General features: G+C 46.5%; 1 protein-coding gene across 3 annotated transcripts in view; it reads left to right on the top strand.

Annotated features, from left to right (window-relative positions):
* PKNOX2 (PBX/knotted 1 homeobox 2) overlaps nucleotides 1-13,015 on the top strand; it is a 229,807-nt gene that overhangs the window by 184,332 nt on the left and 32,460 nt on the right. For all 3 annotated transcript variants that reach the window (XM_036449445.2, XM_036449441.2, XM_036449442.2), the window contains exon 6: nucleotides 9,099-9,287. In XM_036449445.2, coding sequence (XP_036305338.1) covers nucleotides 9,099-9,287 — 189 coding nt within the window. The remainder of the gene's footprint in view (nucleotides 1-9,098; nucleotides 9,288-13,015) is intronic.

Genomic DNA, 13,015 nt, shown 5'->3' with positions numbered 1-13,015 from the left:
TCCACTGCATCAACCCCTCCCTTCTCCCTGGGACAATAGAGTCCTATTTCATAAAAGTACACACCCCACCCCCCACCCTCCAGCCAGCCACTGTGGTTCAGCAGTTGAGCTGCAACATATGAACCAGGAAGTCAGGGTTCCATTCCGGTCAGGGCATATGCCAGGTTGCAGGCTTGATCCCCAGTAGGGGGCGTGCAGGAGGCAGCCAATCAATGATTCTTTCATCATTGAGATTTCTATCTCTCCTCTCTTCCTCTCTCTTAAATCAATTAAAAATATATATTTTTTTTAAAAAAAGAGTACCCCCACCAGGTCTCCCCGAGCCCCCACACTATGACCCTCTCTACTTCTCCTTTCCCACGCTGGTGGAAAGGCTGGGATGCCCCCAGGTTAGTGCCACAGCCACTCTCCATGCCAGTCCCACTCCTACCCTGTGCTCACCAGGCCCTCTCTGACCTGCCCCCCGGGTCCCCCGCTCGGGTCCAACCCCCTCTGACTGGCAGTTGGTAAAGTTTGTAAAATTTGCAAGTCCCCCAAACCCCTTTGAAAGGTAGAAGCTTTCTGTTTTATGAAATCTGATTTACGGGCCCCCAGCGCAGGGCCATGGTTTTATATATTATGCAAGATTTCAAACCGAGGCTGTAAAACCTATGGTTTCAGTTTCATGCATGGAATTTTTTTATGTGTAAATTTTTTAACATTTATGGGGCACGTTTTAATGAGACTCTGGTGTGGCTCAGGGGACAGATTAGAGCTGCCTGGCCGAAAAGCCAGCTCTGAAACGGGGCCCCGCAGGCCCCTGGGCCACGCTGAGGAGGCAGGGCCCGAGGCGTGGAGAGGAGCCAGGCCGGAGTTCCGGGCACGCAGAGGCCTCGCCGGCCCCGGGCGCTCGGTCTCTCCCTCAGCCTCCAGCGCAGACTCCCTTCGCCCAGAGAGTAGCAGGAATCCCACAGGTGAGAAAACGGAAGGAAAACCGTCTGAGCTGGCAACAGTGAGCATCTACAGAGCCCTTAGGTGCCAGGTGCTCTTCCAAACACCTTACATGTAATTTCTCACTTCATCCTATTTTCAAACCCACAAGGCTAAGGTGACCAGATCATCCTGCTTTTGGCGGGACAGTCCTGATTTCTAACAATTTTTTAAAAAGTCCCGATTGGCACACCCCCAGGAGGGGGTGTGCAAGAGGCAGCTGATCAATGTTTCTCTCTCATCGATGTTTCTTTATATATATATATATATATATATATATATATATATATATATATATATATATATAAATTGATTTTTCACAGAGAGGAAGAGAGAGGGATAGAGAGTTAGAAACGTACATGCCCTTGACCGGAATTGAACCCGGGACCTTTCAGTCCGCAGGCCAATGCTCTATCCACTGAGCCAAACCGGTGCTGACTCTCATCGATGTTTCTAACTCTCTATCCCTCTCTCTTCCTCCCTGTAAAAAAAAAATCAATAAAATATATATATATTTTAAAGTCTCAATTTTTGGAAAGATTAGAAAGATTCTTTCCAAAAATCAGGATTTTTTTTTTAAAGCGCCACGCAATGCGGGAAAAATTGTTAGAAATCAGGATTGTCCCGCCAAAAGCGGGACGCTCTGGTCACCTTACCAAGGCACATATTATTACTATTATTCCTATTTTAAGACGAGGAGCTGGAGACACGGGGATGTCACTAGCTCAAGGTCACACCTAACACGCAGCAGAGGGAGCCACGCAGTCATGCTGCTCCATCGCTCATCTTTCTGAGTTCTTTCTGTGTACCAGCTCCTCTTTTTAGCTCTTTTCGGGCCACCTTTCATTCAGTCCTCACTATAGCCCTGAGGGAGTCACTGTCATCCCATTTTGCAGAGGAGGAAAGTAGAGTGCAGAGACTCTGTAAACTGGCTAGGGTCTCTCAGCATGTGGGAGACCCAGGACTCAGCCTCCAAAGCCCACTGCTCTGCCATTTGGTTCTGTCAGTGGTCCTCTCCACATTATACAGAGGCGCTCAAGGCCTAAGAACCCAAAGTCACCGAGCTGGTATTTGCACCATGTGGGTGTGACTCCGAAGCCCACTGCCTTCCTCTGCACCACGCTGCTTCTCCAAATTGAGAAGTGACCTGTTATTGACTTAAAAGCGTTTCACCTGTCATGCATAGTTCATTCTGTCCCCCCATTATCTGGCCGCTCCCAGTCCCTGGTCTTCGTCTTCCAACTCCCCTTTCTTGTTCCCAATGACCTTACACTTACAACTGGTTGGGCAGAGCTGGGCGGGTCTGGAAAAATTCCTGATTAGGTTTTAGCTTTGGCTGCCCTAATGACCCCCAGGAAACATCACAGCTAGTGTGTTTATAAACGCCTTCATCTGCGAGTGAGCGAGGACCCTCCCAGCTTCCCGGCTCACAGAGGAAGCGCCTCCTGAATTGCTGCGTGCAGCTTCGCAGGGACCTCATCTCAGCCTCCGTTCCTCCTCTCGGGGAGACATGCCCCATGGTTATGAGGCTCAAATGAGATAATGGAGAGAAGAGCATTTTGCATCTTGTAAAGTGCTCTGCCTGTAATTGATTTGAAAGGCAAGATTTATTACCATCAAGCGGAGAGGCCACGAGCCTACAAGAGCGGCTACTTTTTAGGAGGAACTTGGTTGCGGGAGGGGGCGCGTTGGCATAAAGAACTGGCATTTATCAAATAGCTACTCTGTCCCCAGGACATTTACATACATTACCTAATTCCATTTTCACAACAGCTCTACCATGTAAGCATTATCACCCAAACTTGACCGAAAGTTTAAATGCTTGTCTGGAATACCCAGGCAGGAAATGAGTGATTTGGAGCATCATGCCACATGACCTTCTGGAAACCAGGAGCCCCATCCAGGTTCTGTCTTGGACCCCTGGGGCTAGTGCACATGGCATGAGATGAAAATATAAGGTTGCAGCTTGCTTTGCTTCTTTGAATGGTCCTTCTTAGAAAACAAGGGCTGTTTCTTTTTTGTTGTTGTTGTTGTGGTCCTCTCCACATTATACTTACAACTGGTTGGGCAGAGCTGGGCGGGTCTGGAAAAATTCCTGATTAGGTTTTAGCTTTTTTTGTTAAAAAATGTATATGCTTTTGATTCCCTGTGGTTCATAAAGCACTTCCACATTATTATTTCCCTCAGCTCTTAGCCAATCTCTTTATTGATTTTAGAGAGGAAGGGAGAAGGAAAGAGAGATAGAAACCTCAATGATGAAAGAGAATCATTGAGGTTTGGCTGCCTCCTGCATGCCCCCCACTTGGGACCATGCCCAGACCAGGCATGTGCCCTTGACTGGAACCGAACCCAGGACCCTTCAGTCCACAGGCTGATGCTCTATCCACTAAGCCAAACCAACTAAGGCAAGGGCTGTTTCCTTATTTTGAAAGAGAAGAGGGGGAGAAAAGCTGAAAGAGGAAGCCAAATGTGGATGAAGGAATTAAGGACACATTTATCACATTTGGAGATGATATTAAATCAAATGGAATTGTTATTGCTCCAGAAAGTTTGGAATGACTTTTTATATGACATTGATCATTTAGAAAAATAGCCCAATAAATCCGAGTTTCATTCTGATTTAGAGGCAAAAAAACCCAAATTGCAAACACATAGGACAGAGGATGATTTACAAGGCACAAATACAGAAGAAAACCTGGGAGTGATTGTTTTTCCACTAGCTAAATATGGGATAGCAGTAGGAAAGCCAGCAAGATATTAGAAGTTATTAAAAGAGGTTAAAAAATGTATATGCTTTTGATTTCCTGTGGTTCATAAAGCACTTCCACATTATTATTTCCCTCAGCTCTTAGCCAATCCTGTGAGTTAGGGATGATCCTTTCTCCATGATACAAACGAGGAAACTTAGGCTCCAAGAAGTCATGCAACTGGCCCAGTATCACCCAGTTTCTACACAGCAGGTGGACTCAGAACCAGGCTGACTGACAGCAATGAAAGGTCCTCCATATTCATTGCCTCGGAACACCATGATGATTTGCGCTACCTGCTTAAATCTTTAAACCAAGTCTGCTATTCCATAAAAAAGTAATCCTTTCTCTGCTTGTTCTCAGACCCGGCTTAATCCCAGTGCGTGTCTGTCTCGCCTCAGCAAAGTTTTTTACTTCTGAGTGGATTTTACTTCTGAGCTTGTTTTACTGATTTGTATTTTCTGATTCTTTTAATGCGTACTTATTGGCTATGTTTTTTAAAATAAATGAATAAATGTGCGTAGTTTTCTGTGTGTGAATGTGGGTGCACTGCTTCACGAGAAGATTTAAAAATAAATGAGAGAATAAAATGTTGATTGAAAATGAAGACTGGGCTCGCAAAGGAAAGCTCCGAGACAGAAGGGAAGAAGAAACAGAAAGAAGTAAGAAAGAAAGGGAGGCAGGGAGAGAAAAAAGGGGAAAAGAAGAACGGTTGGAGGATCCAGGACTCCATTGCCCGGAGAAGATAAAGCTAGTTGGACAATTCATTCCAGGAGGTGCTTTCTCCAGCCTGTGGCACGTTGTGAGACAATAGTCACGTCGAATGGATAACATTGAATTAAGGGAGGTGGTGCTGATCGAAGCACTAGATGTTCTTGGTGCCCACAGGAGAGAATTTGGTCACTTCTTAGAAGAATTCAACTAGCAGGTTGAGAGGACAGACCTGATGAGGTTCTGATTGGGGGCACCTCCAAGGAGACCTCGCAGCCTGTGTCCTAGAGACTTGGCCCTTCTGCTCACCACAGGCAGCCAGATCATCTCTCAGTGCCCCTTCCACACCGTCCGTGCAGTGAGGGCCCGAGCCCTGGTGATGCTCAGAGTCAGAACATGGGAGGCACCTGACAGCCCGCTCCTCTCTTCTTCCGCACGAGGAAGCAGACACCTGCATGGGTGAGGGATGCTGACTGCTGGGCTAGGCCAGGACTGAGAGAGCAGTCAGAGCAGCTGAATGAGGGGAATGTTGCCAGGGACAGGGAGGGATCTGGAAATAGTGTAAATATCCCCAAAGCTGTTTTGGTTTTTCTGGAATCCCTAATTCCTGTCACTGAGCCACTTTCTCCCTAAGCCAAGCTCCTTTACACTGCCACTTTGTACACATAAATTCCGAGGGCCGGGATTGAGGGCAAAGCAACACAGGCAACCTGGCTTCCCATCCTAGCTCTGAGGCTTACCTGCCGTGTGACTAAGCAAGTAAGCCATATGCCTGGGCTTCGTTTTCTCCAACTGTGGCATGTGGGCTTGCGGAGGTGGTTGTGAGGTACATAAAACAATACGTGCCATGGGTCTAGCACAGGGATTGCACATAGTCAGAATAAGAAATGGTTGGGCATTGTTATCAATCAGGGCGCATTTATAAACACCTTGTACTGTGCCATTTACTCTAGATACAAAACGAGATCTTCATGGCCAAAGTCAAGTAGATAATTCAGGCAAGAGCAAATATTTATTCAGTGCCAACCCCATGTGTGTTTTTTTAGTTCAAATAATCATACCAACGTCAGTATTCTCTGTGCCTGGGAGAGCCCAGAGGCTCCATCAGCTCAGCCCCATGGAGGGAGCACTTAGGATCAGACCCTGTGATTGAGCCCTGCATGAAGGCCCAAAATTGTTGGTTTCAGCCTTTGAGTGACACTTAGTCTAATTCGTAACTCCAAGAGCCCTTAATTAGTTGAGTATAGTCCCTGCCCATCAGACAATTCAAATGCCAACCCAGGCACTTTCCACTTGAAATGCCAATGGGACTCAGAGAGGGATGTGGCGCTGGCAGCTCTCTGCTCAACAGAAGTCAGAATTCTCTGTAAGAGATTCCCTCCTTGTTTTCCTGGGTATCCAAATACCAGCCGGAAGTGGGAGGGGAGAGTTAAACAGGGACTTTTATATATTACTTATGGCAACATAAATGGCTCTCCAAAGGCAACAAGCCTCTCTCTCTCTCTCTCTCTCTCTCTCTCTCTCTCTCTCTCTCTCTCTCCCTCCCTCCCTCCCTCCCTCTCTCTCTTATTGGATATCCTCAATGGGTATTTTTTCATTGACTTTTTTTTTTTAGAGAGAGAGTGGAAGAAGAGATAGAGAGAAATATCAATGTGAGAGAGACATATCGATTGGTTGCCTCTCATTTGCATCCCAACTGGGGCCTGGAATCAAACCCAAGACCCTTGGGTCTGCAGGCCAACGCTCTAACAATTGAGCCCCACTTTTTTGTTTACTTTTATATATATATAATTGTAGATTCACATACATTCATAAGAAATAGTACAGAAAGGTCCCGATTCCCTTCTTACATGACTATAGCATAGAACAGTTTCTCATCCAGGAAGTAGACAAAATACAACCCGCCAACCTTACTCAGCTTCTATCAGTTTTACAGCTGTGTGTGTGTGTGTGTGTGTGTGTGTGTGTGTGTGTAGTTCTGTGCAATTTTATCACGTGTAGATTCATGTACACACTATGATAGTCAAGATACTGAGCAATTCCTCCTACCCTTTTCCACCCCACTGCCCACAACCATTAATTTGTTCTTCATCTCTATAATTTTGCCACTTCAAAAATGTTACATAAATGGTATCATATAGTATATGATCTTTTGAGACTGGTTTTTCTTTCTCAGCATAATTTCCTTGAAATCCACCCAAGTTATTGAGTGGATCAACAGTTTGTTCCTTTTTGTTGCTGAGTGCTAGTCTATGATATGGATGTACCACATTTGCTTTATTCATTCACCTGACGAAGTATATTTTATTGTGGGTCGTTGTTGTTGTTTTCCAGTTTGAGGCCATTAGAAATAAGGTTTTTGTGTAAATATACACTTTTATTTCTCTGGGATAAATGCTCAAGAGTGCAATTTCTGGGCTGTATGGTATACATAGATTTGGTTTTGTCATAAGGTTTTCCAGCAGGGCGGTACCATTTTACACACCCACCAGCAATGTAGGAAGGATCCAGTGTCTCGTCCCTTGTCAGCATTTGGTGTGATCACTCCTTTTTATTTAACCATTCTTGTAAGCGTGTAGTGATATCTCATTGTGGCTTTAATTTGCATTTCCCTGATGGCTAATGACATTGAACATCTTTTCATGTGCTTATTTGCCATCTGCATATCCTCTTCAATGCAAAGTCTGACGTTGTCTCTTGCCCATGTTCTAATTGGATTGCTTGTTATTTTACTGTTTAGTTTTGAAAGCTTTTCATATATTCCAGATATGCTCTTTGTCAGATATGCGGTTTGCAACCATTTTCTCCCGGCCTGTTTGTCCTTTCTTCTTCCTCTCAGAGCCTTTGAAGAGCGAACACTTTTCATTTTGATGAGGTGCAATTATCAAGTTTCCCTTTTCCAGGTTGTGCTTTTGGTGTTGAATGTAGGCCCTGAAAGGCTAGTCCTTGGTCCAGATGATTTTCTCCTGGTTTTTGTTGTTGTTGTTGTTGTTGTTTTTTCTAAAAGTTTTATAGTTTCATGTCTTACACTAAAGTCTTTGATCCATTTGAGTTTATTTTTATGTAAGATGTGAGATTTGCATCAAGATTCACCTTTTCACTTGTGGGTGTCCAGTTGTTCCAGCACCACTTAAACAGCCCTTTCTCGAAAAGCAACTTGGCCATATTTATCATGAGCCTAAACGATGCCCATACCTGTTTTTCCTATCACTTCTGGGAATTCACTCTAAGGGATTAATGCAGAAACATGAATAAAATCTATAAGCTTGGGAGATAATCACTGTAACATTTTTTTATAAAATTGAAAAATCGGAAGTAATCTAAATGCCCCCAGCTAAGGAATTGGTTAAATAGGGCACACATTGAATAATTTGCAACAATTAAAAATATATTTGCTCAGCCTGGCTAGTATGGCTCAGTGGTTGAGCATCAACCCATAAATTAAAAGCTCACTGGTTCAATTCCTGGTCAGGCCACATACCCAGGTGGTGGGCTCCAACCCTAGTAGAGGGGGTGTGCAGGAAGCACCGGATCAATATTTCTCTCTCATCGGTGTTTCTCTCTATCCCTTCCTCTCTAAAAATCAATTAAAAATAAAATAGAAAATATATTTTTCAATAACTTCCATCCATTCAATCAACGTTTAATCAATATATCACTGAGGATAACACGGTGAGCAAATTAGACACCATTCCTGCCTCTACAAGATCATGGTCTAGAAGGGAGAACAGAGAGAATAATTTTGCCACTTAGAAAACTACAACTGGTAAGCTAAGGGCAAAACAGGATACAAACTTGTAAGCACATGTGACTAAAACTGTGTTAAAATACATGTATGTGGAAACAGAACATTTGTCATTGTTTTAGGATGATTGGATGAAGGGCCATTTTTGTTGTTGTTTTTCATCCTCTATTTCCTATACATCCCATACACTTTCTCTTTATAATAATAACAGTGATAAAGAGAAAAACTTCTATTGAGAAATAGCTTCTTGGCATGAAAAGGTTAGTAATGTCCATTTGAAGAGGTGACAGCTACACGTCCAACCCAAAGGTCACGGAAAAGGCCACCCCAGTTAGGTTTCCCAAGGCCTAGCTAAGTCATTCAGTCAGCGAGGATCAATGAGCATCTGCAAGGCGACCTGTGTCACGTGGTGCGCTCAGCAGGCTTATTTAAGAATAGACAGTCCCTGACCCCTGAGGCACTTGCAACAAACTCTAATCTCATCTTCCTCGTCCTCATTCAGGCTTCATTCTTTGCGGCTTGTGCATTCACTCATAGGACCCTCTTAACCAACCTGCACAGTTGTCAGGGAGGATGTCTTTATCCCCATTTGTCAGACCGTAAGCCACAGATTGCTTAAGTAATTGCCCAAGGCCAAACAGATCACAGATGGCAGGCCTGGGGGTTGGGGGCCTGGGCTTCTACCTTTAAGGCCAGTTCTGTCTCAGAATACCACCCCTGCCCAAGAGCAGCTGTGACAACAGTGGGCTCCAGGCAACAAGCAGTTGGCAGTAGGTCATGAGAATTCAAGCCATGTGGATGAGAAAGCATATACCTGGGGGCAGGGCCTGGGCTCCTGTCTCCTGGTGTGCCTCAGGCTTGGGGGGTCAAGGCAGCAAGGGGATGTGATTTAAACACCTGGGCTCACCTCTCTTCCCTCTGCACAGATGGTGAAGGCAATCCAGGTCCTGAGAATCCACCTGCTGGAGTTGGAGAAAGTCAATGAACTCTGCAAGGACTTTTGTAACCGTTACATCACCTGCCTCAAAACTAAGATGCACAGCGACAACCTGCTCAGGAATGATCTCGGGGGGCCCTATTCCCCCAACCAGCCCTCCATAAATCTTCACTCACAGGTAACCGAGGGGCGGGGTCCTACCTCCTAGGCTTTAGGAAAAGCCAGATGTAGAAATGTCCGCAGGTCCTGGTGATGTACAATAGGACAATGGATTAGACTCATTGGATCCTTTCCCCGGGAGGCTCCTACCCTGGCCAACTCTTCCTCCTGTTCGTCAAGCACCACAGTCCCTTTCTGAGCAGTGCTTACCACGACAGAGCAGTAGTGATGCCTAGGAGGTGACCAGAGCTGAGAGGGGCAATGTGATTGTGAATCCTGACATCTTGGCTGAGAAATGAGCCCAAGAGTTAAGTAGTGGAACGCTTTCCTGGAGGGTGAGGCAGGGATAGAGGTGGTCATGGGTCCGGCCCAGCCCATGGACTTCTCGAGAAGGCTCACTGAGCTCCTGATTTCCTGGGAGGGGTACTTGGGGAAGGGGTCCTGAATCCTGCCCACCCGGGAGAGGAAGATGCTTCCCCTGTGGCGTTCCTTCCTGGTCATTGTTTACTTGCTCACCCTTCCCAGGCCTATCAGTCCCCCTAAGGTTCAGGGCCACTGTAAATGTCACCTCAAGCCACCGTTTCTCAAGGGTCACCTGCCACCTTCATCCTAGGAACTGGGAAGTGTGGAAACGGTGGCTGTGTGTTCAGGGTGAGAATGGGCAGAATATTTTCCCAGAACCTACACACTAAGAAAGCTGCCTGGTGAAACCTTTCTGTCATACTCACTTGTACCCACATAAGCCGTAGGCTTCCTGATTTCTTCCTCTCCCCCTGAGTTCCCGAGTCCAGGACAGACCCATGGGAGGGTCCCCAGGAGGTTTACAGTGGCCTCTGCTCATAAGACAATCAGGCTTGGGGACACAGGTAAAACTTCCAGGAATGACTGAGGGGGGGGGGGGCAGGGGAGGAATGATTGGTGAGAGGAATTGGAAAGAGTGCCTAAGAAAGGTGTCATTTTCAATCCTTAAGTTTTAAGGACCAATACTTACAATCTTAGGTTGGTAGAGGCAGGAGAAGGGACAGGCCAGCATGCCTTGCCCATTTTGACAACAAGTATTACATCCAACCCACCCCGTGGGATCTCTGTGGGACATGGGCAAGAAGTTTATTTCCCCTTCCCATTGCTTGAAATCGCCAAATCACTTTATTACAGATCTGAAAACAGCCGCCCAGACTTGGGCTTGCTAATATTCTCTTGAAATAGACTCATTCCTTCAGAGTCTTATTGTACTTTCCCTTATGATCAAAATTAGCAAGAAACTTGCATAAAAGAGGACAATAATTGCTCAACGAGCATCTCGTTTGTAATTTATTAGTTTCTATTATTGTGGGTTACCATGGCGACGCTGCGCAGCCCGGGTGACGGGAGAGATGCAAGATAGGCGCCGAGGAGGCTGTGAGGCCTCACCAAATGGAGATGCACATTTTTATCAGTAATTTTCATGAAAATAATAAGTGAGGAGTTAATGAGATGGAAAGCCATCCTGTGGCTATTGTGAATTTTTTTTAAGTGTTGATCTAATTAGAATGCATCGGTCAGGAAAAGTAATGAGGGTTTAGTGCCTCACAGAGATGTGAGGATCATATCAGAAAATTAGCACCAGTCTTTGGAAATAATCAGGCCCTTAGAGAGGTGCTGGGTTTCCCCTCTGGGCCCTCCCAACTCTACCCGTGCTCTGGTGTTGGGGGTGCAGCAGGACGGTGGGGACAGAAGGAGGCCAGGGGGCTGGGCAATCACAAGGGCCCCTCAGGGTTGGGGTCCTGAGGCTGACGTGTAAGTCTGGGCAGCAGGGTCACTGTGGAGCTGGCAGAGACGCAGAGGACTCTGGGTGAGCGAGCTCTCAGACGCTGGCTCTAAAGCCAGCCCCTAGGGTCCCTGCATTCAGTGCCTTTGAGATCCAAGGAGAGAGGGAAACACTTTGATTCCTATCGTGACCCTAATCAGATCTCTGCTGGCCATGAAGCAGGCCCTGAGGCAAAAAGGCTCTGATCCACTCAGAAAGAACCCAGACCATCCAAAAACAAAGGCGGCAGGAAAGAGAGGAAAAGACACTCAGCGAGGCATTTCCCAAACTCAGCCTTTCGTTTCCTCTGCAGCACCACCTACATTGTCCAGGCATCAGTGTAAATAAGGTGATTGCACACAGGCTGCTGCCAGGGCTTTCTACCCTGCTCTCCAGCCTGCTCTGGCTTCCTCAGCCTCCCCCCCCACACACACATGCACATACACAATCATACACACACTCTCACACACATGCAAATACAGTCATACACTCACACACATGCATTTGCACACATGCACACAATGGTACACATACATGTGTGTACATGGCCACATATGCATTCACGCATGCGATCATACGTGCGTATACATATACACACACACATTCATCTGTTTGGTGCCACCCCCACAGCTCTGCAGGACCAAATCCAGCTCTTCCCCAAGGGCAGTAACAGGGCTGCCCTCTCAGGGAGAGCCACCCTGGCACTCTACCCAGAATGGACTTTTCTCTTTGGGCCATTTGTGTGGTAAATAGCACATGTGACTCTATATTATAATCACGTGCCTACACCTCATTTTCCTCTCCTGGATCACAACCATGATTTGAGTAGAGACAGTGTTTTATATATTATTATAGCCCATGTCCAGCGGCGGCTATCATGGGACCTTGTGCAGGAGAGGCGGCCAAAAGGAGTAATATGATGAGACAGATGGCGAGAGAAAGCCAGAGGAGAAAGGAGAAATAGAAGAAAGGGAAAGAAAGACAGATGTTGAGGGTTTTGTTCAAGAGGGAGGTAGAGAAAGACTTGGAGGAATTGGAGGAATGGAAGGATTGGAGGAATGGAAGGATTAGAGGAATGGAGGGATTGGAGGAATGGAGGGATTGGAGGAATGAAAGGATTGGAGGGATTGGAGGAATAGAAGGATTGGAGGAATTGGAGGAATGGAAGGATTAGAGGAATGGAGGGATTGGAGGAATGGAAGGTTGGAGGAATGGAGGGATTGAAGGAATGGAGGAATTGGAGGAATGGAGGGATTGGAGGAATGGAGGGATTGGAGAAATGGAAGGATTGGAGGAATGGAAGGATTGGAGGAATGGAATGACTGGAGGAATGGAGGGATTGGAGGAATGGAGGGATTGGAGGGATTGGAAGAATGGAAGGATTGGAGGAAAAGGGAAGAGATTCAGACCTGATGAGGGAAGTGAGGTGATGAAAGGCAGAGGCAGAAAAGATATAAGGAGGACCGGTAGCAATCTGAGATGAAGGACGTGGGTCAGTGCAAAGTCCGAGGTGTATGGAGAGTGGGACCATGTGCTGTCCCCACCGCACCCCTGGTCAGGCTCCCACCATTGTCTCACGGAGGAGGCTACGGTTAGTGTGGGCCTTCCAAGGAAGGAGCGACCCAGGCTCCCAAAGACTGTCCAGTGGAGGAGGCAGCCTTGAGATTCGGGCACAGGAGCCAGTACAGAGAAGAGAGAGAAAACGAGTGTATGTGTGCATGCGTGTGAGTGCATGCATGTGAGTATGCAAGCGTGTGTGTACACATTCGTCATGGTTCGATCTTAATCCCCCAACCTCGAACTAGCCATGAGTGCCAGCCTGGCCTGGGAGGGGTGTCTGCCTCTGGAACATGATCCTGGGGATCAACATCCCTGCAGCCTGCCAGCTTTGTTGCAAACTGCTGCCTCATGGTTTTCCCCGCATGCTAATCACTCAGCCTTGTGTTGCAAAGTAGACGTTC

Source organism: Pipistrellus kuhlii, unplaced genomic scaffold, assembly GCF_014108245.1.
Source record: "Pipistrellus kuhlii isolate mPipKuh1 unplaced genomic scaffold, mPipKuh1.p scaffold_m20_p_20, whole genome shotgun sequence".
NCBI lineage: Eukaryota > Metazoa > Chordata > Mammalia > Chiroptera > Vespertilionidae > Pipistrellus > Pipistrellus kuhlii.
Note: the sequence above shows the minus strand (reverse complement) of the source record. Positions and strands in the feature narration are given on the sequence as shown.